The sequence below is a fragment of the Hippocampus guttulatus genome, chromosome 21 (genome assembly GCF_054856545.1).
Source record: "Hippocampus guttulatus isolate MCC_2025c chromosome 21, RoL_Hgut_1.0, whole genome shotgun sequence".
Lineage (NCBI taxonomy): Eukaryota > Metazoa > Chordata > Actinopteri > Syngnathiformes > Syngnathidae > Hippocampus > Hippocampus guttulatus.
Genome location: NC_141281.1, coordinates 9,750,098 through 9,772,360, shown reverse-complemented (window position 1 = coordinate 9,772,360; position 22,263 = coordinate 9,750,098). Strand labels below are relative to the sequence as shown.

At 46.4% G+C, this 22,263-nt stretch overlaps 2 protein-coding genes across 10 annotated transcripts; one reads left to right on the top strand and one right to left on the bottom strand.

Annotated features, from left to right (window-relative positions):
• Positions 1-3,478, top strand: pdss1 (prenyl (decaprenyl) diphosphate synthase, subunit 1). Its single transcript, XM_086101750.1, has 11 exons — positions 1-144; positions 809-873; positions 943-1,054; positions 1,134-1,264; positions 1,356-1,497; positions 1,575-1,686; positions 1,813-1,922; positions 2,003-2,083; positions 2,280-2,393; positions 2,477-2,557; positions 2,796-3,478. The coding sequence occupies exons 1-11, from the start codon at positions 1-3 to the stop codon at positions 2,934-2,936; spliced, it is 1,233 nt and encodes a 410-aa protein (XP_085957876.1). The 3' UTR covers positions 2,937-3,478.
• On the bottom strand, positions 3,451-22,183 carry abi1a (abl-interactor 1a). Of its 9 annotated transcripts, none has more exons than XM_086101738.1 (12): positions 21,964-22,183; positions 16,107-16,274; positions 12,648-12,824; positions 12,364-12,378; positions 11,483-11,586; positions 10,901-11,053; positions 9,622-9,722; positions 8,485-8,592; positions 7,783-8,019; positions 7,207-7,296; positions 5,870-6,055; positions 3,451-5,391 (listed from the first exon to the last, which is right to left on the bottom strand). In XM_086101738.1, exons 1-12 carry the CDS (start codon positions 22,078-22,080, stop codon positions 5,216-5,218), a joined length of 1,632 nt encoding a protein of 543 aa, XP_085957864.1. In that variant the 5' UTR covers positions 22,081-22,183; the 3' UTR covers positions 3,451-5,215. The 9 variants fall into 9 exon arrangements, with proteins under 9 accessions (XP_085957864.1, XP_085957865.1, XP_085957872.1 ...); XM_086101739.1 differs by having other exon boundaries at positions 11,483-11,583; XM_086101746.1 differs by lacking the exon at positions 21,964-22,183 and adding an exon at positions 17,634-17,850.
• Positions 22,184-22,263: the final 80 nt, after the last annotated feature.

The following is a 22,263-nucleotide window of genomic DNA, read 5'->3' as shown; positions in this document are numbered from 1 at the left end:
ATGGCGGGCCCACTGTGGCGGCAATGCCAGAGGTGGACCGTCGGTCGCGCCGCTGCGACTGTCCGAGAAGCTCAGTGGCACTTCTCCAGTTTCAAGCCCGCGTCCGCCGGGCGGACGCCCTCGAGCTCGTGCCGGGGTGACGAGGTAAGTGTGCGGCGGTGGCGGTGGGAGTCGCTGTCACATCGGGAAGGGGGAAACAAGGAAGGTCATCTGGTTACATAGTGTGAAATGCGGCTGTCAGTCATCTCACTGCGATGAACAGATTAGTTTTGACATTTATGGGCTCAAGTAGAAATAATTTCCTGTTCAGATATAATGTTCAACATTTCTCACTATAATTTAGATTAGTGGTCATAAGCTTGACTTGATCCACTTCATTCATTCATTGACATTTACAAAAAATAAATAAATAAAAATAAAATCAACTTGTCACTTGCGAAATTGTGACCAATGAATGCAAAGTCCTATACTATACATATATATATACATATATAATAGCACTGCGACCTTATCCATATTTGTATTTATATTGCACTTAATTGAACTGTGTTTTTTCCCCTTCTTTCTACCCACAATCTTGCTGCTGTAGACTGTAAATTTCCCCAGTGTGGGACAAATAAAGGATATCTTAATCTTAATACTCAAATGCCCCCCCCACATATTTATTTTATTGTTAGATTTTACATTATTTCACATATCTATATCTATATATAATATGTACAGTATATGTGTGTGGGAGGGGGAGGGTTATCACACGTTTTTCATTGAAACAAGTGCCTGATGACTTTTATTTATTTTATTTTTTTAGGCACCACCATCGTTTCAATTAAACCAGAATTTCCTTCAGAGGTCCACAACGTTATCTCTCGCCAGGTGACACTCGTGATTCTATTGTGATTTTATTTTATTGTATTTGTAATACTGTCTGTGTTCTCCATGCAGACACAAGTATCCAGCGTGTTCCTGTAGGAAGATTCACAGCGATGCCAAACCCAAAGACCCCTTCACCCTTGCTCAGAAAGACTTGATGAGCCTATACGATGACATCAAAAAGGTAAATAACGTAAATGGATTTGAGCCACTTGATTCGGGAATCCTGCTCACTCTCACGCATGTTTTCTATATTGTCCCAGGAGCTGTTTGTGTCTAAAGAAGAGCTCAAGTCTTTATGTGATTATTACTTTGACGGGAAGGGCAAAGCCATTCGGCCAATGATCGTCATCCTGATGGCCCGCGCCCTCAACATCCACAGCAACGGGGCAGGGTATTTAAAAAAAAAAAAAAAAAAAACCTGCACATTTGGCTGTTCATTAGGCGTGAGTAGCGCTTGACATGTCCTCCGTTCCGTCATCCAGAGACTTACTTCCCGGCCAGCGTGCCGTGGCCATGATCTCAGAAATGATCCACACGGCCAGCCTGGTGCACGATGATGTGATCGACGGCTCGGACAAGCGGCGAGGGAAGAGGACCATCAACGACCTGTGGGGCGAAAGGAAGGTATGGAGGAAATAGCGCTCGCTCTGGTCGCAGTCTATCACATGTCGTGTTATTTTGACTGTGTCGTGTCCTTGTAGGCCATTTTAGCAGGAGACTTCATTCTGTCAGCTGCCTCAATGGCCCTGGCTCGCATCGGCAACATCACCGTGGTTAAAGTGTTGGCGCAGGTCATTGAGGACCTTGTCAGAGGTAATAAGTCCTTAACAAAAGTGTGCGTATACTGTATTCACTTTTGTTTGTTTAAAAAAAAAAAATACATAGGAAGCGGACCTTGAAAAAAATTAATCACATTAAATCGCAATTATTGCGACGCAGGCGAATTCATGCAGCTGGGCTCAAAAGAGAACGAAAGCGAGCGCTTCAAGCACTACCTGGAGAAAACCTTCAAGAAGACGGCCAGCCTCATCGCCAACAGTTGCAAAGCAGTATGTACGTTCTGTCTGTACCACACCCGTGAGCGCACGCAGACGGACTCCTCCTTTTCATTCTCTTCTTTTTGTCACAGGTGTCCATTTTGGTCAATGCGGACCCTGACGTTCACGAGATCGCTTACCAGTACGGAAGGAATGTTGGCATCGCCTTTCAGGTGTTGCAAATCAATGCAAAAGTCGCACACAATTACAAGTTAAATAACATTCATATCTATAGGATTACAACATTATCGCAAGCACCTAAAAGTGTGTGTGTGCGTTTAAAAAAAAAGCAGATACAATTATTCAAGTTGTCCCATTTCCCCTGGAAATAGAATAGTAGTAAAAATGAAGTAATTAATGTGTGCATAGCTGGTGGATGACGTGCTGGACTTCACGGCGGGCGCCAGTCAGTTGGGCAAACCGTCGGCCGCCGATCTCAAGTTGGGCTTGGCCACGGGACCCGTTTTATTCGCTTGTCAGCAGGTTAGTTTCTACAAACTATGCGACTCATAAGCAAATAGTTTTTTTTCTTCCGAATAAAAAAAATTATCATTCAATTTGTCAAGTTTCCGGAGTTGCACGCCATGATCATGAGACGCTTCAGCTCCAAAGGGGACGTCGACCGAGCCTGGCAGTATGTCGTGCAGGTACCACAAATCGGCCACACTTTTTTTTTTCTTTGCTAAAATAAATTTTTTCAAGTCTATTCATCTGATTAAATAATTGTTTTATTTATTAGAAGTCAAATAAACCATTTAGATATGCACTGAACTGAATAAATTGGTTAATTCGAAATACAATTTCAAACAAAAATGAATTATTTGACTACATAGAAGAAACCGTTACATCTGCATTATTATTATTATTATTTTTTTGTGCGAGCAGAGTGATGGCGTGCAGCAGACCAACTTCCTCGCCCAGCGTTACTGCCAAGAAGCCATCAGGCACATCAGCAGGTTGCGGCCGTCGGCCGAGAGGGACGCCCTCATCGCGCTCACTCACATGGTGCTTGCTAGGGACAAGTAACGCACACCCCGGAGCCCCACCCCCCTACCACCCCCCCGGACATGAGAAACCCCATCAATGACGTCTCTTTCTACCTCGACACAAAGAGCGAGTCGCATCATGTTTGACAGCTACACACTATTTAGGCAGTTTATTAGGTACCTTTATATACAGTGTTGTATATAACTCGCATGATTATTGCTGAGATACCTAACAAACTCGCAACTGTACAAAGCCCCACACATGTAAATGTGGCCACAGTATGTTTGGTGTGCATATTATGCCTATTTTCTGTGTCCATAATTTTCAAAAAAATCATGTTTGGGGCTCTGTATGAGTGTGTTCTGGAGGTTTTTTTAAATGCTCTGCATGGAAGTAAGTGAAGCACTGAGCAAAGTATGTCACTACGTACTGTACTATGTAGTCATTCCTTCTCCGGACCCGTCCGTACTTGAAATCTTACTGAAGGGTGACAAGTGTCCCAAGTGTAACAAATCATGGCCTTAACATCTGCAACCACTGCTCAATAAAAACATTTAGTTTTTTTTAATTTTATTGCAAAACATACCGTGTGTTCTTGAATCATCACGTGCTTGTTGTACATAGAATTGTTTATTATAAAAGACTGTACATTAGTTGTTTTTTTAAATCAACATAATTTACATACAATGAAGGGCAGAGGAGCCACATTTTCTTGTTGAATGCTCAAGCAAATTTGAAGGAACAAAAGAAAATACCTAATCAGAGAACTCATTGAGTTTACATCTGAATGATAATTAGGATGTGGGTGCTCGTCAAGAGGTAAGAAAAAGTTGGTCATATATACATCTATATATATTTTTTTTAACTTTCAGTTCATTAGCGTTAAGTTGAATGTGGAATGTTTGGTTTTCAAACTGCCAGTCCACCCTGCTCGGCTTCTTGTTGCAAATCAGCGTGTACTGTATAGTACTTGAAAGCGTTACGACTAGTCACAGGAGTCTGCTCTCCTCTCTGATTGGTCAATGCAAACAGGAAGTGTACGGCTGAGTTAAGGCAAAAGCGCTATGCAACGCCTCGCCCCGATTTTTATTTTTAGACGTCTTTCGACGATACAGAGCATCGCGCAAACCACAGTACACCATAAAACAACCGAGAATGCACTTGTTGGGCCAATTACTCCCTTGAACAGGGTGAAAAGACGACATGCTGATGTGCTAACGGCATACGTGCCAAAACCGAAGACGAGTTCAGTGATGGTGCGTTCAAGGCAACTGGGAGATCGGAAACATCCGCCGGCTGCACCCTTTGTGAACGTTAACGCCTCGATTGAAAAATCGAAACTATCATTTTAGCTATTGATCTGGTTATGCCTGATATCCTAGTTCAACGCAGCTGCATTCCGAAGCAACATCCGTGTATTTCGTAAAATACCCCCCACATCCTCCCCAAAAAGCAAAAGACACAAGGATGCCATCAAAACAATGTTGTTGGCATCCTCATTTCTTTTACAATTTAATGTACATATGCTTAGCAACTCACCTAATCCTCGTTTGTGGAGCACTTCAATTTGACAATGTCATTGGTCATTTAGTCATACATGCAGCATGGCACCACCAAATCCATCGGGAACCTGAAGGTAAACGTTGCATGGCAGGATTTTGTTTTTTTCTTTTTTGCATTAAAGGATGTAAATGCATGAATGTGCCAAATGTGTTTAATTTCTGAGGTCCCGAAATCTGCATTTTCTGCAAGTTCAGTGATTCAACAGTAATACAAAAAAAAAAGGTGAATACATTTACAAACGTAAGGTCAATAAACTGAAGGTAATATTTTTTGTCTTCTAAATTGCTCTTTTCTCAGGGAGGAAGTTTTGAGTTGGACAAATTACAGCACAGAGAGAGAATACCGCCGACTGGAAGAAAAAAAAAATCCACAAAAATTTTAGAAGAAATCATTCCCATCGAACCCCTTTAAAGCAGTCGGCCATATTCCCCACATCCTTCAACTGTTGATGTCGCCCGTGCGCCCACCAAGGAAAAAAAAATACAGTGGACCCCGCTATATATTTCAGTTTACCGTTCATGCAAACCGTATATTTGCGGACTGTTAAGCAACTGTTTTTTTATGGGTGTGAGTGTTGTTTGTATGCGTTGCTGCACCACGTGTGCAAAGTAGCAGTTGATTGGGGAGAGAGAGAGAAAAAAATTATGCGTATTGTCCTCTCCATAGCGCGGGTGGGACTACAACGTAGCTCCACAATCAACAGGGGTTCAATATAGACCAAATTGTTTGTCATCTTACTTATAAATTGTTCTGGTTTAGTCGGCGTAATGTATGATGCTCTCTACGTAGTTTCCGGGGAAGAGGCCGGTGACGCCGCTGCTGACACCTTCGTACCAGCCGTCGTCATTCTTCTTCACCACGTAGATAATGGCGCCTTCCATGAAGGACAGCTCGTCGTCCTTGTCCTTGCTGTAGTCGTAGATAGCCACCACTGGCGGGAAGAGGTGGAAACGCACATGACATTTCTGCTTCTTCGGTTTACATATAAGTGTGCGAGGTGATGTTTTTCATTTCATACAAAATAAACCTCGACATGGTTCAAGTTGCAGTTGTTGAAAGGGTTCAAATCACTGCAACACCTATGCTAGTTTTCATAAGCTCTGTCATTTCCTATCACATGTTAGCATGTGTAAAAATGTGTAGCCGGGTCGTTGGAAAGACTGGACTGGACACAAAATAATTTTTAGGTGGGCTTTATTCCCGACTGAACAATGAAAAATTGTTCAGCATTAAGATGAAAGACTCAGATGTTAACCGAATTTTAAGAGTTGGAAAAGGGATCTAAGAGATCAAAGAAAATTATCTAACAGATTAAAGAAAATTTCACCTAGTAGGCTAGTAGACTTTCATGAAGCAAAAATCAAGTGGTTTGATTGAGCATTTTGGTGTTGAAAATTTGCCACACCAACCTTTCTCAATGTAGTTCGTGGGTGCCCAATGGGGGTCTCCGTCAGCATAGGGGTCATTGTAGTGCACAACCGAGGCGTCCTCCTCCTCATAGTCCACCGGGGGAGGGGGCGGCGGTGGCGGGGACTCGTCGAACATGGCCATGTCATCCGGAGGCGGCGGCGGGGGCGGAGTCGGAGTGTCGGAGACTGGAGGGAGAACGACACGCCGTCAATGTCACGTGGACTTTGAGGTTAGCGGCACGACGATGCGCATGCGCAACTGACACATGCAAATTTGAGGGATAACAGCCACAGTTTGTATTTTTTTTTTCCTTTTGACAAAGAAAAAAAAAAACATACACAAGCTGAACATGCATGTTTTTCATTGGACGGGAACAAAACACTACTGAGACCATGACAACTAATCATGCAACTACCATGCAAGGACAATACAGTAGCTGGTTAAATAAAACATTTTTTGCACCATTGCATTAAATGGGCGAAGCCTTCCCAGGATTTTATAATGTACTCTAAATGTTTTAAATGAAGTTAAAAAAATACAGCCAGAATAATTACTTTATTTCAACACACACCTATTCAGTCTTATGTATTTGCGAATTGACATTTGCAGATTTTTAGAAACTATCACTTACCTTTTTGCTCATTGGTGCTCAGGCCAAAGGGGAAAAAATCTTGGGTAGTATTGAGGTGCCATGGAACTGTATTCAAGTGATTCCAGCATCTTTCAAATTATAAACTTATTTTTTGGGGGAGTGGAGGCACTCGCAGTGGATCAGAATCAGAAGCAATTTAAATTATTTTTAACAATACATCAATTAACAAGAAGATTTGTATCAATCGTTTAACATGTATTTATTCACGGGTCTCTGGTAAGCAACACATGCCCACATCATTCGGCACACTTACACTGAGAATTTGATGTTATCAAATATAACAATTCTTTTTATTGATGAGATGATTATCTCTAAATTTGGATCTCAGTGTACTGTACGAGTGTACCCAGTGTTTTGGACTGTGCACGAGATGTACTTTTGTTTACACCACCAGGTGGTGACACATCTTACTTCTTTCAAGCCCGGTCTAGTATAATACACTTGACGTCCACAACATTGCTGCGGCAAATAGATTACAAGTGTGACCCTGGGATGAACAATTGGTTTAAGTTAGTCACATAGTTGCAGAGTGCTGGAGGGGAGCTACGTGACACTTGTGAGTGATGAGAGAGAGGGGGAGAGCAATGCATGCTGGGAGTTGGGAACACAGACTAGGATGATGACGGCGAGGGGTGGTGGGGGAGGGGGGGGGGGGGGTGAATCAATGATGGGCTTCACACTTACTGCTCTCCTGCATCCTGGCCACAAAGCCAGTCAGGGGAATCTGTGGCGTCAGCTGGGGCATGGGGGGAGGAGGAGCGGGGGCCGCGCACACTGAAGAAGGGCACGCACGCGGAAAGAAACCAAGAGAAAGAAAACGAAATGGAAAAGAAAGAGCATCAGTCACCCAAAGTGGAAAAAAAAAGGCTGCCCCACCCTGACTCAAGACGACAGGGGTCCAATCCATTGAAGAGGTGCGTCTCCAATCAAAGTTTGTACTTTTCTGGCGTTCGCTTCAAACGACTGAATACGCCCAATGACATTTTGCCGCCACCTTGGAACTCATCTCTTCTTTTTCAGAAAGCACCTGACTTCATATGTTCTGTGTGGGAACGCAATACGGCACCGAGGCATCCCCAAATACTTGCCCGACACGGTAAAAATAGTTCACTTGACTAATTCGTACGAAGCCGTAGACTATCACGACACTACGCTAACAGAGTGGTTAAGTAAATCTTTGGATAAAAAGTCCTGAACCTCGAGTGGAGTATTATTTACACTCACTAAACTACACTGGCATTACTCTGGCGGGGGCCTTACTTGAGTTGTGGCTGTAAGTGGGCGTGCCCCCGTTAACATGAGGCTGTTGTTGTTGAAGCTGCTGCTGCTGCTGCTGCAAAGAGAACTGCGAGGTGACGGACGGGGCCCGGCGGTAGGTGCCGGTGGCCGACACCATGGAGACGGACGAGTTGGCGGGGTTGTGCCGCGAAATCTGCCGCGAGATGGTGCCGAACTGCGACATCGGGGCGGGGCCTAAGCCGGGCCCTGGAGCCACCGCTGGCGAGGGGTCGGTCGGGTGGGGAATGCCCGGAAAGCAAGCGGGAAGATGAAAGAAGGAAGGACAGAGACAAAGAGACCCCAAAACAGTGAACAATCTGATTAGAATCAGATGCGGACAATCAAAAGGAAGCAGCGCGGGTGCTTAGATGACATTACAGGAGAGAAATAAAAATTGTAAAAGAAAAAAAAAATCTCTTCCTTGTCATGTTTTTGTCATTTCAAGTATTCTCAAAGAAAATGATGTATCCACGACGAACCTTCTCAACCAGCATTGCTTCACCAGAAAAAGATAACTAATCGGTTATACATTCGTGTGCCAACAGACAGAAAGTAGAGTCAACCAGCAGCACCACCACCACCACCACCAAGATTGAGAGAACTGGTTTGAGGGTCTGGCTCCATCCGACTGACCCACGAATACCGTGAGCCAGGTATGACGACTGGCACACTTGAAGGTCTCACCTATGGGAGGAGGTGGTGGTGGTGGTGGTGGTGGCGGTGGACCGAGCCCAGCTGGAGGAAGAGGAGGTGGCGGAGGAGGCGCACCCGGGGGGGAGGTCATGGACGGTACTGTGGAAAGGTTTTTTTAAAAAACTTTTTTTGAAGCAGCAGGAGACTTGGGGCCCCGATTTACTAAAGTCGACTTGTGTTGCGAGCGAACGTCAGATCGGCTGCTGCCTGAGTGAAAAGGAATGACGGCCTAACATGCGGGGCAAGGAGATTAGCAGTCGCGCAAAAGCTTCTGCGGAGCGCACTTTCGTAGCCTGCGCCCGCTGTTCTTCTACGATGCTCTACCATGTGACTGCAGCTACTGATGTCACTCGATAGGCAGTGCCCATTTAACCCTTTCATGCACCCTGTAACCTGATAACATGATAAGCTGTCCACTGTAGGAACCGCTGTACCTAAAACGGTTAAAGACAACCGTGTTGTGTGTATGACTTTAGTTTAGACTTAACTCATCCACTCCCAAAGACGTTTTTAAACGTCTTTTCAGACTTGGTCCAGAATTGGCTGGTACTGAATGAGTTAATAACACTTCCCCAGTTTCTTACAATATGTGACGATAATCCACTTCAGTCAACTCAAAGTGCATTTTTCATTTGCGATGCTCTCAAATTTCCTGCATTTTTATTTGACACAAGCCGCTTATTTGGGATAGTCGTCACTCAGCCCCTTGTTCCTTCTTGGGGCCACTGTTTCCATGGTGACACTTCCTTCCTGCGCTGGCGAGGCCAAAAAGCTGCCGCGCAAACTCTCAAAGGGTCTCTGAGCGACAGACACGGGGCGCGGGAATGTGATGAAACGACCCCCGGGTGCGCTTCGATGTGCGGCGCCGCTGCTTTAATGCAGCTTTGGCCTATTTACACTGTCACACATCCACGACGCGCGGCTCTCCGAACACAATGGGACTCCGCATAATCCCTGTCGGGTAAACAGGCTTTACGCAACACTTTATGATCATACATCATATTGGCGTGTGTGTGTGTGTGTTTGTGGGCGTGGGGGCTATCATAGCACCATACTGAAGTTGAAATCTCAAACAGTCCAATGACATATTGAAGCATTTTGCCTTGTCGAAATCACAAACGAGCTCACCTGATCCGGAGTTGGGAATGGACGGCGTCGGCACGGCGATGGGAATGCCGATGCCGCTGCTGCCGCTGTTCTCCCGGCTGCTGCTCCCCCCGCTGCTGCCACTGAGACACACCACACACACTCACATTAGATGGGTTCACTTCCCCCCCCCCACACACACAAAGGGTTCACAAACTTTTTCCTCTCACTGCGTTTGGACTTCATTAAGTCCAACCACTGGTGACGAGAAACTTCCACGTGGGGCCACAATGAAAAACACTAAATATATCCGAGCCAGGTGGATTTTCTCTGTTTTTTTTGGGGGGGGGGGGGGGGGGGGGGATTCTGGTGGTTACTCCCGCCTGCTGTCCCAATTTGAACACCAAAAATTCCATCCAAAATGTGTGGATGACATGAACATTGTGGTCAAGCACATGAATTCGATCAATGGAAGCAGAGGACATCAAAGTGTCACATTTGCGTCAGCACATTTGAGTTTGACCCTGGGTTGGGTCACCCTTGATCCTCCTCTACCTCCTCTTCTACTTTCATCGTGCTTTGAACTGATGACCCCGCCCCCTACCTCCCCCATCTCTCGGCCTCACTGTCAACTCACATGCCCCTGAAACCCCTCAAGCACCTTCCGTCGCAGTAAACCAGGCCCCCTCGCCCCAAACTCTTCCATCTCTGTAACCACCCCCCCTCCCCGATCCATGTCAGTGGAGCCCCGGGGCACTCATGACACAAACAGCAGGGTTTTACCCTCTGCAGGCTGCACAATAAAAACGCCAACACTTTTTTTTTTGTTCAGTCCAATTTTCATCTCGCTCCTTCGCTCATTGTGTTTAAGCGCTTCCTCCTAGCCTCATTTGTTACAAAAAAAACAACAACATAAAAACGGCAGGCTTGGATGCTCGTTAAGATTTTAAACGAGCATCCAAGCCTGCCGCGTTCCTTCGCTAACGAGCCCATACTTCAAACGAGACGAGTGTTTCGCTCTTGACGGAGGTGTGGGAGCAAAACATGCATGCAGCACTGTGACCTAGTGGTTGTTAGCATGTCTGCCCCGCAGTTCGGAGGTTCAAGGTTTGAATCTGGCTTCCAGAACTTCCTCTGCAACGTTCGCAATTCATCCTCGTGTCAGCATTGCGACTGATACAAAGCTTTTTTTCCCCTCAGTCGAGAGGTTTCACTTCACGGCACCAATGTGCTAATTGGCTATTAGGCTGCGTTTTGGTGCCCGCTTGTTTTATTATGTTGCAGAAAGAGAAAGACAAAACCAACAATATTAGACCCCTACCTGTGTGTGCGCTGCCTCTGGTTGAGCGAGGCCGTGCGTCCGGGACTGTGCTGCGCGCCATGCTGGTTGCCCAGGCGGGCCGGGCTGGTCATGTAGTCGTTGGGCACCGTTGGGGGCTTCACGGGCTCCAAAGTTTTGTAGGATGCGTTGCGACTGAAAAAGTCCCCACCAAAAAATAAATACATTAAAAAATAAAATAAAATCAAGCAGCGAGTGGTGTGTTCAGGGAGGGCGTCCTTAATCTTAGCATTTCATACAATTACTGCATTTGTGACTACCGAGAAGGACACATAAAAAGCTTGAAGCAAGCACGCTCCGCCTCATATTTGGGGAAAATGTGTGAGTGGGCGTTTTTATTTGCTCGGACAGATGTCATAGGAAGGAGCAAGAGGGTGAGAGGTGGTGCTGAGGAATACTTTCAAAAGTATCTTTTCATAACTTTAAATGTTTCAAGTGTGTGGAAAGATTTTCACTGATGCTGGGTAGGTCTGGAACCAATATACCACCAATATAAACGTCACATGAGATACTTAAAAGACGATGGGATTATGTTGTGTTCCACAGTGACTAACAGTGTCTTACCCGAGCGTGCCGCGCCCTGACATGGGCGGGCTCGGTGGTTTCTGCGTCGGCGGGTTGGTCCGCGATAGCGTTCCGACTCGGATTGACTGATTGTTTCCGTGCTGCTGTGGTTGACGGGGGGAGGGGGGAAATACAAATAAAAATAAAGAGAGAGTAACACGCCTTTCGAGCAGACCACTGGTTCATTTTAGACCAACTCTTCAGCAGCAAGCACAGTTTGACAGCTGCACTTGTTTCAGCCTTCCAAAGCTTCTGATGAAACAAGTGCATCCAAACAAGCAGATCATTATTACCACCACCAAGGAAGTTGCGTATTGCACTGTGCTAGCGTTCGTTCTCAGGATAAAGCAATCAAAGTACAACTTAATTTACAGGGTCTGTGAATCCAAATTAATTAGACATAAGACATTTCCTGAAATAGTGGCCACCGCTGTAATAAATGCAGTTTAATTCATCTGAAATTACATTAGCACTCGCCTGGGCGGCTGAATAATCAACCACCCTTTGCCGATATTTGAGGAAGTCTGGCATGCTGGTGGAATAAAACGTGTTTGTTTGGCCTTGTCGGAGTCGTCTATGCTAATCGTGGGTGTGCGAGCTGAGTTAAAAAAAATAAAAATTAAAATAAAAAAAATCACTAAACTACGTGGCATCTAAGGACGACAACAACACATTGTGAATGACAAGGGTTGAGGGTTGTGGCGTTCAGTGGGTGTGAACGGGGGGTTGTTTGTCATCATCAAGAGGTTGATTAATGGGGAAACACAAGGACTACATGACAAGAATTGCGATATGGTGTTCTAGACTCCACGTGAAAGGGAGAATCTATTTTTTTTTAAAAATGCAGGATGGCAAAATGGGTCACGTGACAGACGACTTACCTTGGCTTTCATCCACTTAGTGTGGGCAAGTGGTGAGGTGGGGTGGTGGAAAAACAGGAGAGAGACAGAAAGAGGGCATGTCAAAACGGCCAGAAAGGAACAAGGAAATACCGAGCTCGGAGCGAACTTCGCCGCCGCATCCGCGTGCATGGAGAAGGGTTCACCTTCAAATGCCGGCAAGGCGTCGGTAAATATCACAGAGAGACAGCAAAGAGAGGCCACGAAGCGGCGGGTGCGACAGAAAAAAGGTTAGGGACCACTGCTGTGACGTGACGAGCTCTCACCTTGACTCCGTGTCCGACGTCATCCAGCAGCGCGTAGTCGATCGGCTTCCTGATGTAGCGAACCGGCCGCTCCATGTTGGCCGGCGCAATAATCTTGTGGGTCCTCGCCGTGTTCTTGTTCGTCGTCAGGATGCCGATCTCCCGCCGCGCCACCTTTTCTTTGTGGATGTCCACCGTCTGCGGATGACATCGGCGGGTACTTGGTGAGGGTGGTGAGCCAACAGAAATGTGAACACCACAACGTGAGGGGCAGCCGTCATTCACTTCGCAACGCCGGCTTTCTCTGGGCAATCGATCCAATGTTTTTTTTTTTGGTTTCAAACGGTCCCGTATTAAATCCCTCTCGTGTTTAGATTGCTTCACTAACAGTCCAGAAATTTGGTGCAGAATAACTCAAAGCCCACATGAGCTCCAAAAGACGTCCATCCCTAGTCGAGATATGTGCCCCCCAAGATTAATGGCGGAGGGGAGCGAGGGGGCTCGTTGGGAAATCGGGTCAGGCTGCTGATGGATGGATGCGCACACACCAGTAGCAGCTAGCGGCCATAAATCTTCGACCAATCAAAAGGCCGGGAGCGGAATGTCGAAACTTTGAGCAAACCTAACTTGACAGCGTACGACCAGACGAAATACGCGCACCCGCAGCGCTTTGGAAATTGAGGTCAGGAAGGACAGGAGCAAAATGCCTCGAGACTCGGAGATGGGTTTCACTCAGCGGCGGCCGCCTCCACGCCATCAGAAGCATCGAGTTCCATTTTTAAAGCTTAAGTCTTGATACTCGCTCAAGAAAAAAAATAGTGTCTGGGCGACGGATTCCACACATTCTTCTGTAGCAAAATGTGGCCTCAGGATCGAAGTCATTTTTAGCTGATAAAAACCACAACCAGGAAATGATTCAGGCACGTCCGGCGGGATTACAAAGACAGAATTGAGCAAATCCTCCCAGTTTGTTTAGCACGCCGGTGAAGGTGGTCCAACGAACGACAGTTCCAATCCTATTTTGGGCTTTCAACAATTACTTTGAGGGGCATCATTCAAAAAGAAGCTCATTCATGTTGTGCTTTTTTTTTTCTTTCTCCCCCCTCCCTCCTCAACATCCTGAGACTGACTCACTTCTTCCTGCCCCGCTTTCACATCGTGTCACAAGACGCATACCCGGACAAATGGCTCACGCCTCATGTTTATTCTTGCCAACAAAAGCCCTGAGGGTTTTTTTTTTTTTTTTTTTGGGCCTGCGAGTGCCTCGCAGACAAAAGACATGACGCGCCTTCAATTTCTTGACCATTCCTGGTGGTGTTCACAGTGACTCAGACGGAGGAGTCCCGCCATGTGTGGCCTCTGTAAAGCTGCCGGTTACGATTTAAATCGAGAGCGCCACAGTCACAGACGTCCATTTTTCAGCGAAGGCATATTTTGAACCGAATTATATTTGACATGACATCAAATCGATTAATTTTGGACACTTCAACTATTTAAGTGTCACAAAACTTCGCCACTTCTTCGCTCTGGGGGGGGGGGGGATAATTGGCACAGGAGCCGCATGATGGACACACGCATGGTCGATGGCGGTGTCACAAGCGAGGTTGTCGTGTGAGGAGTCGGCCTCCGCTGCGCACACAAAGCTCTCCCTGTTGGCGGCCTCTTAGCAGCCACTTCACACGCAAGACAAAGTGGAAGATTAGCTTTTTTTTTTTTGTAAACCCCCCCTCCCCACCTCTTCCTCTTCCATCGCCGCTGCAGCTCGTGGAACACAAGAGTGGACGAAAACATTTCCCTACAGTCCAAAAAAGTCTTTTCGTTTCTCTTGCTTAAAAAACGCGGATAACGATTGAACCAATCTTGAGCTGCGTTTTATATTCTTGCCCTAGGCTGACCCGGGTTGTTGCCAACACAACAAGTATGATGACCTTGGTGTTGGCTTCGAAACTATTCACTGAGATGAAAGTGAACAATTGAGATTTTTTTTTTCTTTCAAGGTCTTTGCTTTACTTGCTTGCCAACTTCCTCATTCCACTGCACTGCTGCCCTCGAGTCCCACCAAGTGCACTTTTGCCTCCATTAGGATGAAAAACTGACCTTTGGTGTATCGCGAAAAAATAATTTCCTGACGCGATACACAAGGATGAAGGAAAAAAAAAAACATAAGATAGCTAACGTGGGAAAAGCACAACCCATACTGCAGAGAGGCGGTACAAGAAACTTGTGTTTGGACCCAACGGGACAACAACACATGTAAAAGACGTTTACATCATGTTTTTAAATCAACAGGCACAAAGGTACTTGTGGGGCAAGTCTTTCTTCCACGCCTAGCCATTGAAAAAAACATTATAAATAACTAATATAAATGACTAATGAGCTAATCCCCAAATAATCACGATAACTATGTCAGAATTTCAGACAGATCTCTTTCTCGGTCAACTTGTTCAAATATAATTTGGTCTCCCTTCAAAATAAGTTACTCTCCTCAATATCGATTCAGGCGACACTTCATACATTGAAATTAGGTTTTGAATCCTTATTCAAGCCATTTGTGCAGTTTTCTCAATGCCATCGGAGTTCCTCCCACCCGGAAAAGTACGTGTGTGATGTCATAGTGAAATTGGCCGCAACTCACTTTTTTTTTTTTACTTGTCTGAGCTCTTAATACCTTCATTGGTACTACCTGCATGTGCACGAATGCTGCTTCTGCAGAAAAGGGAAAGGTTCCGAGAGATCTGCGATATACCATCAAACTCGTGGGGCCTTATTACAGCTCCAAGTAGGACTCCAACGATGATGGGAGGAGCGCAGACCTCCTCCAAGGCTGATAAATTGCAATTTGGAACTGCACAAATTGTACGCACTCACCCATGTGCATGTTCCTGAATTTTGTCACTCCCATTGACTCCAAAAAATGGCTTTGCCCCGTGTCTGCCACATCAATAGTGAGCTGCAGTTTGCCCCCTGAATCCTTAACTAAGGTCCCGCACACCTTCCCGAGGAGGATTAAACGCTCAAACGCCGATGGATTAACCTGTGGAGAGAGCGTGCGGCCACCTTCTTCTCCACCGGGATTAATTTGCTTGACCCTCTCATGGCGCTGCGCCGTCAGGACACTTTTTAAAGGAACGATCCTCAAGTACAGAGATGGTTCTTCCGAATAGCAACGAACTGATAGCGCAGCTCGACGCCGATGGTCAAATAGGTTTCTTTCTAGGCTCGTGCCAAAAGCTGCACCGATGTGTCGTGGCGTGTTTGCAAACACCGGGTGGTGTGATTGTACTCGCAAGACAAGAGAAGTGCAGTCATTCAAACACGACACACGAGCAGTGGGAACACGTCCCCCCCGTGCAATGAAAAAGACGGTAAAGGAAACCGCGACGGTGCGGCACTGTGGTTCAAAATAACAATTCGAGAAGCGAAAAGCAGAAGTGGGCGCTCTGGTTGCACAACGGTGGTCAATGTGTGCGCTCGTATGACCTGAGAGATGTGGTTGATGGAGGATTCCATGCGCCGCAGCTGCGAGGCCTGGATGTCCAGCAGCTGCAGCACATTGTTGGCTAAGGCGTTGATCTGGTAAGCCACGCTGGCCAGGGACTGCGTGGTGTAGGCTTTGGTCTCCTCCAGAGCTTTCCTCTTGTCCTGGGCCTACCGGGCACACAAAAGACAGGAGGAGAAGAAAACTGTGAATCCAAATGAGCGTCTGGTCGGCATTGCCAGGATATCCCATACCGCCCCTGACACCTCCTGATCCAAAGACGGCACACTCCCTGGGGGCGGCGGGGTTAAGTGTTCACGCCTGTTGATGTGCTGCTTCTGAATGTGTGTTAGGATGTATAATTAGTGCGACATTGAAAGAAGCGACTGTGGGTAACTGTGGGTGTCACTGTACCTCAGTGACAAAAAATAAATAAAATAAAAACAGCAAGAAGCAGATTCAGCCTGCGCAAGCACACGACTCTTAAATCCCGCTTGTCAGTGCACAAGTGCTGGCCTACATTTTCCCGCTCAGACAATGTTTATTCTCTTCCAGCTACACTTCACAAAATGGGTCAACGCCTCCTCGGTCGGTACAGTAGATAGCGACGCGTCATTGGCTGGCCTCAAAAATATCGGGTCAACATAATTCCCCCTTGTAGAACAATAATTGGGCTTTAAAAGGAAACACCACAGAATCTTCCAGAATTTCTTTGCTGAACTGATTCAAAACTCGCCCGCCCCAAAATTACATTTGACACAAAAGATGATCAATGCCTATTTTCCCCAATCGTCAGCTGTCTATTCTCTATTTCAAGGAGACTGCAATAAGTGGAGGAAAAGTGGGAATGGAAAAGAACGGCAGGATGATTCCATAATTTTCATTTGCCGGGTCACGCTGAGGTTAAAGCATCGGCCTCGTGTTAATCGCGCGGCCGACGTCAACCATCCAATCCCATTCAACCTGCAAGCGCCGCTCCGCTTTCTAGCTTGAGGAAGCTTTTTGCTTCTGCTGTTCTGACGCTAAATTTCCCATGAAAACTTAACACAAGTTTTCCACCCTTTTGCAACGCTCAATGAGGAACAAGCGTCTCGTTCTGGCGTCAAAAGGGCGACCGCCCACCCCGTCACTCACGCTCAACAGACACGCTCGGTTAACACAAACATCTGGAGGCGTCACGGTTGCTGTATCCAAAGTCAAGCGACTCTTGTGGACTTTTTCGCAGAGCTCCCGGCATACTTTTGTCTTTCGTTTCGGAGTCGACAAAAGACGCGGCAGAGCGCCGCGGCTGTCGCCGCCTCATCTGGTTTGAAAATCAAAAAGAAGAGAGGAATGCGGGACGTGCGTGTGTGTGTGTGTGTGTGTGTGTGTGTGTGTGTGTGTGTGCGCTCCCAATAAACCTGCCACTAGGAGCTGAGGTAGGCAGGATAAGAATCTAATTATATGGCAAGAAGAATCAAGTGAAATTTCGGAGCGTGTGCACAATCTCGCAGGTACAGCACATTTATATCATAAGAAGATACGCTCACACTTCATATTTCGCTGCCCTGCTCCAAATTTAGAGCTGCCTGCTGTCAGTGTCGTACAATGTTTCACCCCACAACATGCCAGGCAGAGAAACCATCATCTCCGGACGGGGGCGGGAGAGGAGGAAAAGTTGAGACTTCCTCTCATGGGACCCAAAACTGTCCAAGAGTCTCCACCCAGATGCCTGAGCAGAAAGAGGAAACGGACCTCCTGACATGACATCACTCAAGACACCACATAGAAAGAAACTCAAGGGTGCATCACCCCCCCCTCCTCCCTCATCCTTGTTGTGTGTGTTTTTTTCGATACACTGGCCTCAAATCACACAAGATTCAATTTTGACACTCCGTCCAGCGTGCGGGCATGTTGGAAGGTCTTGACACCGCAGCAACGTCTTCCCACACATGTAGAGAGAGGGCCCGACCGACGACGAGGAAATCTCAGGAATGTCTGGAATCCATCTCAAGTTGTTGAAGTGCGGATGGTCGGGTTGTCAAGGACGACCGCGACAAGAAAATAAACACTCAGGACGAGGAAGAGGAGCCTGTGTTGTTTTTTTTTTTTTGTTTGTTTTAACTCGGCAGCTCCTAACAAATGCCAAATCTTGACACAAACTATCTTCAGGAAACGGCTCAGAGGTCAAACATACATCGAAAGCGGGGGAAGGAGCGCTTGGCGATCTCACGAAGCTCTTGGCCACACGAAAACGCACGCACGGCTGATTGCTGCCAACTATAATCTCGGCCGGACAGCTGTTGAACTCGGATTGATGTAACCGTCTGAAATCCGGAAGCTCATTAGGACGACCAATCACATGAGATTACAGCGCGGGTTCACACCGACTCGCATTCGAGGCCTTGTGCTTTGCCGCATCGCATGGAAGGAGGCTCCTAGCAAGGTAATCCAAGCAAAAGTGTGATCATTTTTGGCGTTTATGCTTAGCATTCGAAACTAAATTCTTCCTTGACTTTGATAAGAAGCAGCTCGGGTTGGAAAGAGTCGACACAGTGTAGAAATAAAAGGGATGTGATTGACTGCCCCAACTTTTTAAAATGGCCACCGCTCAAAGCGATTGCGCATTTTCATAGCTTAAGTATCAGTGGCTGGTATCGGGAGCATCCATGAGTACCTGATACTTTAAAATAAGGCAGGTATCGACTCGATACGATCCCCGGTATCGGTATTTGCCCATCACTATTTGTGTCAGGACCGTATTTAGCGTTTTTTCCGTCAGAGCAAACAAATGAATAAAGAAGAACACGCAAACTGTTGAAAAAGACGACAAACTAACAAGACAACGCGGAAGTTACAGCACTACGAATTTGAAGACGAAGTCGCTAACAACCAAGAGTACAAATGCAGAAGAATGAAGAAGTCAGACAAAAGAAAACAATGACAAAGGCAGCAACAAAGATGACGACAGTGGCAAAACAATGAAGAAAACGGCAAAGAAAATGACGACGCCAAAGACAAGAAACGCATGTTATGATGCGACCAATTTAGCGTTTGGATAGTAGTACTTCCATAACAACAAATACGGAACGAAAAATACCGTAAGCAAACTGTAGATAAAGAACACATAAGACGGAAAACAAATCTCAAAAGGTAACTAAGATGGAGACCAAGAAGACCAAAACATATTTTATGGGACGACGAAAATGTGACAGCAATACTTTTCTCCAAACAAGAGGACTTTGGGAGAAATCTGCAGAAAAATATTAAACAGGGAAACAGAGGACAAGGACAGCTGGAAGAACAAACAACATGAAGGCAGATGGCGGACGACTGCAAGGCCAGAAGGCCTCCGCGACCTTAAAGGATTGCCGGAGCGCAATTAAAAACTCCTTAGGTGTGTCACAAAAGGAGAACTTGGCCTTGCCTCAAACTTATTAACCTTTGCCGAGTGACTTTGGAATTGGACGGTCCCGCTCCCAGCAGGAAGGAAGCCACACACTTTGTCTGAACACAGTAGATGTGGGCCAAGGAGTGTAAAGGCCACGCAGTCAGGGAAAATTAGACACGGATAACGGAGTGGGAATTTTTTTTTTAAGTCTGTCAGAAATATTATGAGAATATTCACATTTTTCTGATGTTCGTGGAAAATTTCGGACAGTCGCGATTTTATTCGTGTAAGATGAAAAGTCATCTTCGTTTGACCTCACGTAACCTTTTGAAGGCACATGAAATGGCTTATTGTTTCAGTATCGTTGGCACAGTTTGATGTTCGACAACAAGGAAGTGAATGGCAAAATTCACAACAGGTGTTTGATGCGTAAACATTTCCAGGCGAGCCCGGCTTTTTGTCTTTCAATGACTCTTCCAGTCTCTGGTGCAACCTGCTGATGACTTTGGGGCTCTCGAGCTCGGCTTCCTGAAGCACAACCAACTGTCAGGCGTCGTCTTGGGTCTCGTGATGTCAAAAGTTCAACAGCGTGACGAGGACGACGGTTTAAATACTACTTCAACAAATTCACCCCACTCCTGCTTGCTTTTTGGGAGTAGCGTAAATCATTCCCGGGCATCACTTCCAACTTTGAAGATTCCTGACATTTTGCAACCACAGTTGACCCCCCATTTTGTGATCGGCGTGACACATTCAAACTAAGACTCAACTCGAAAAATAAATATATAAAAATGTTAAGCTCCTCGGCCTGCGATGTGATGTGCCGGGACTAAAAATGCACTTTCCATAAGATCCCTCTGTCGGCCTGTTCCAAATCCACAATGACGGGCACACGCGTGCTGACACACCGACACGCCTCAGCTTGAAGCGGCTTGTCACTGCAAACCTTTACAACGGCGTAACTTCCTCCCACTCCTCTTCTTCTTCTACACTGCCGGCGTGTCGCCGGCAGCGCTCAAATAAGACGATGAAGAGCGAGCATTTAGAAGGATGCGGCGATGACTGTGGCGCACTCTTTGTCTTTGCCGTCTTGACTCGCGTTTCCTCAGGAAGTGTCCTAATAATCGAGCCAGCGTGGCCCCGTATTAATCGCCTGCTTTTGTCCTCGACGGCTTTCCTGTTTGTTCACATTCAAGAGATAAAAAAAGGACTATGACTGTGTGCTGTTTACATTTTTTTAACCATTAGTACTGTGTGTAGCGTGACAGGTTTGCAACAGCAAATATAGGGAGAAAGAAGAAGACAGTGGCGATGAAATGACCAAGACGCCTAGTGCTAGCCTAACTAAGCCTTGTCGCATGAAACGATGAAGCCTGCTTGAATGAAAAGCAAAACGTCTTCTAAAACAAACAAACAAAAAAAGTTTCTAGAAAGGACACATTATCCGCAAAGACGTCAAAGCGGACCAGAAAACACTTTAGCTGGTCGTCGAGGGCTATAATTGGCATAAATGTTCCTCGCAGCGGTGCCTCCACGCTGCCAAATCTTACAGCAAACAGGCCTAGGAAGAAAACGAAATTACAGGGAATCCTGAGGGGGAGTGCAGCTGGAATAGACACACCCTCCCTGGTTGATAATGGTGCCTCTTCTTCCTGCTGTTACTTGCTCACTGAACAAAGCTGTCACATTTTTAAAAACAAACCCCCAGTGTCACTCATGCGCCAAATGGCCCTAAAAGCTATACAGTGGAAGCTAAATGAAGTCAAACTAAATGGGCAGCTGTGCAGCCAGCAAGGGATGAAAGCTACCAAGAAGTTTGTTGGGGGAGAAGAGAGGAGAGAATGGGGAGAAAGAAAATCAATAGCACCAAGCTTTATTGACCTGGCTACACATTCCTCAAGCCTGCAGATGATTTACAGTACATTCCACAGATTACCACGCATGTGTCTCATCATAAACGATCTGATGGATTGAAGATAACAACAGCAACAACAACGCGAGTGGGACGCTGGAGTTCACTTGTTGCCACTGAACGCTCCACTACAACACGCATCGTTTTTGTGGGACGAAGAGGTGCTTTTAAAACGGTCCGTTGGTTAGTATCGTGTTTATAAAGGGTTCTGCTGGCACTGCGTAGCATAAATGTAGGATTAAACGATTTCTTTGAAGGGGCTCCATGTGAAATAAAAGCAAGTTTAACAGCTGAGACGCGTTCACTGACCGGCTGTAAAACAGGCCTCCAAAGCGTCGGCAGTTTTTAACCGACACGGCGTGTTATTATTCGAAGAAGGGGGAAAGTAGACACACCCTCCGTGTAAACACGTCAAATATCGCCACCGCGGCTCATTACGAGGCGCCCCGTGAGCAGTGGGTTAACACGGCCCCGCAAGCCACTTTCTTTATCGACATTTCCGGTGCCAACCAGCGTTCGAATCCTCAGCCTTTTTCGCCACAAAAGGCGGTAGGAGGTTAGCTGCGCTTTAGCTTACCTGTACATAATTGTTTTCACAGTAGTCCGCGACTCGCGTCAGGTTCTGGTAACTCTCGACGAGCGCTTTCTTGCCGGCCGGGATCTCATCATCGAGCAACATTTGTAGCTCTGCCATCTTTACATGTCTCCACCGAGCGACGTTATCCCTTGCCGACTTCCCTTACGAGTGAAGCCGCCACCAGCTCTGCCTCAGCCCAGGGAGCGGCCCCTCCCTCTCCTGATATTTGCGGTCGACTAGTCCATTGACTCCTGAAGGAGCATGCTGGGAATTGTGGTCCTTCTCATTTTCTGGTCGCCA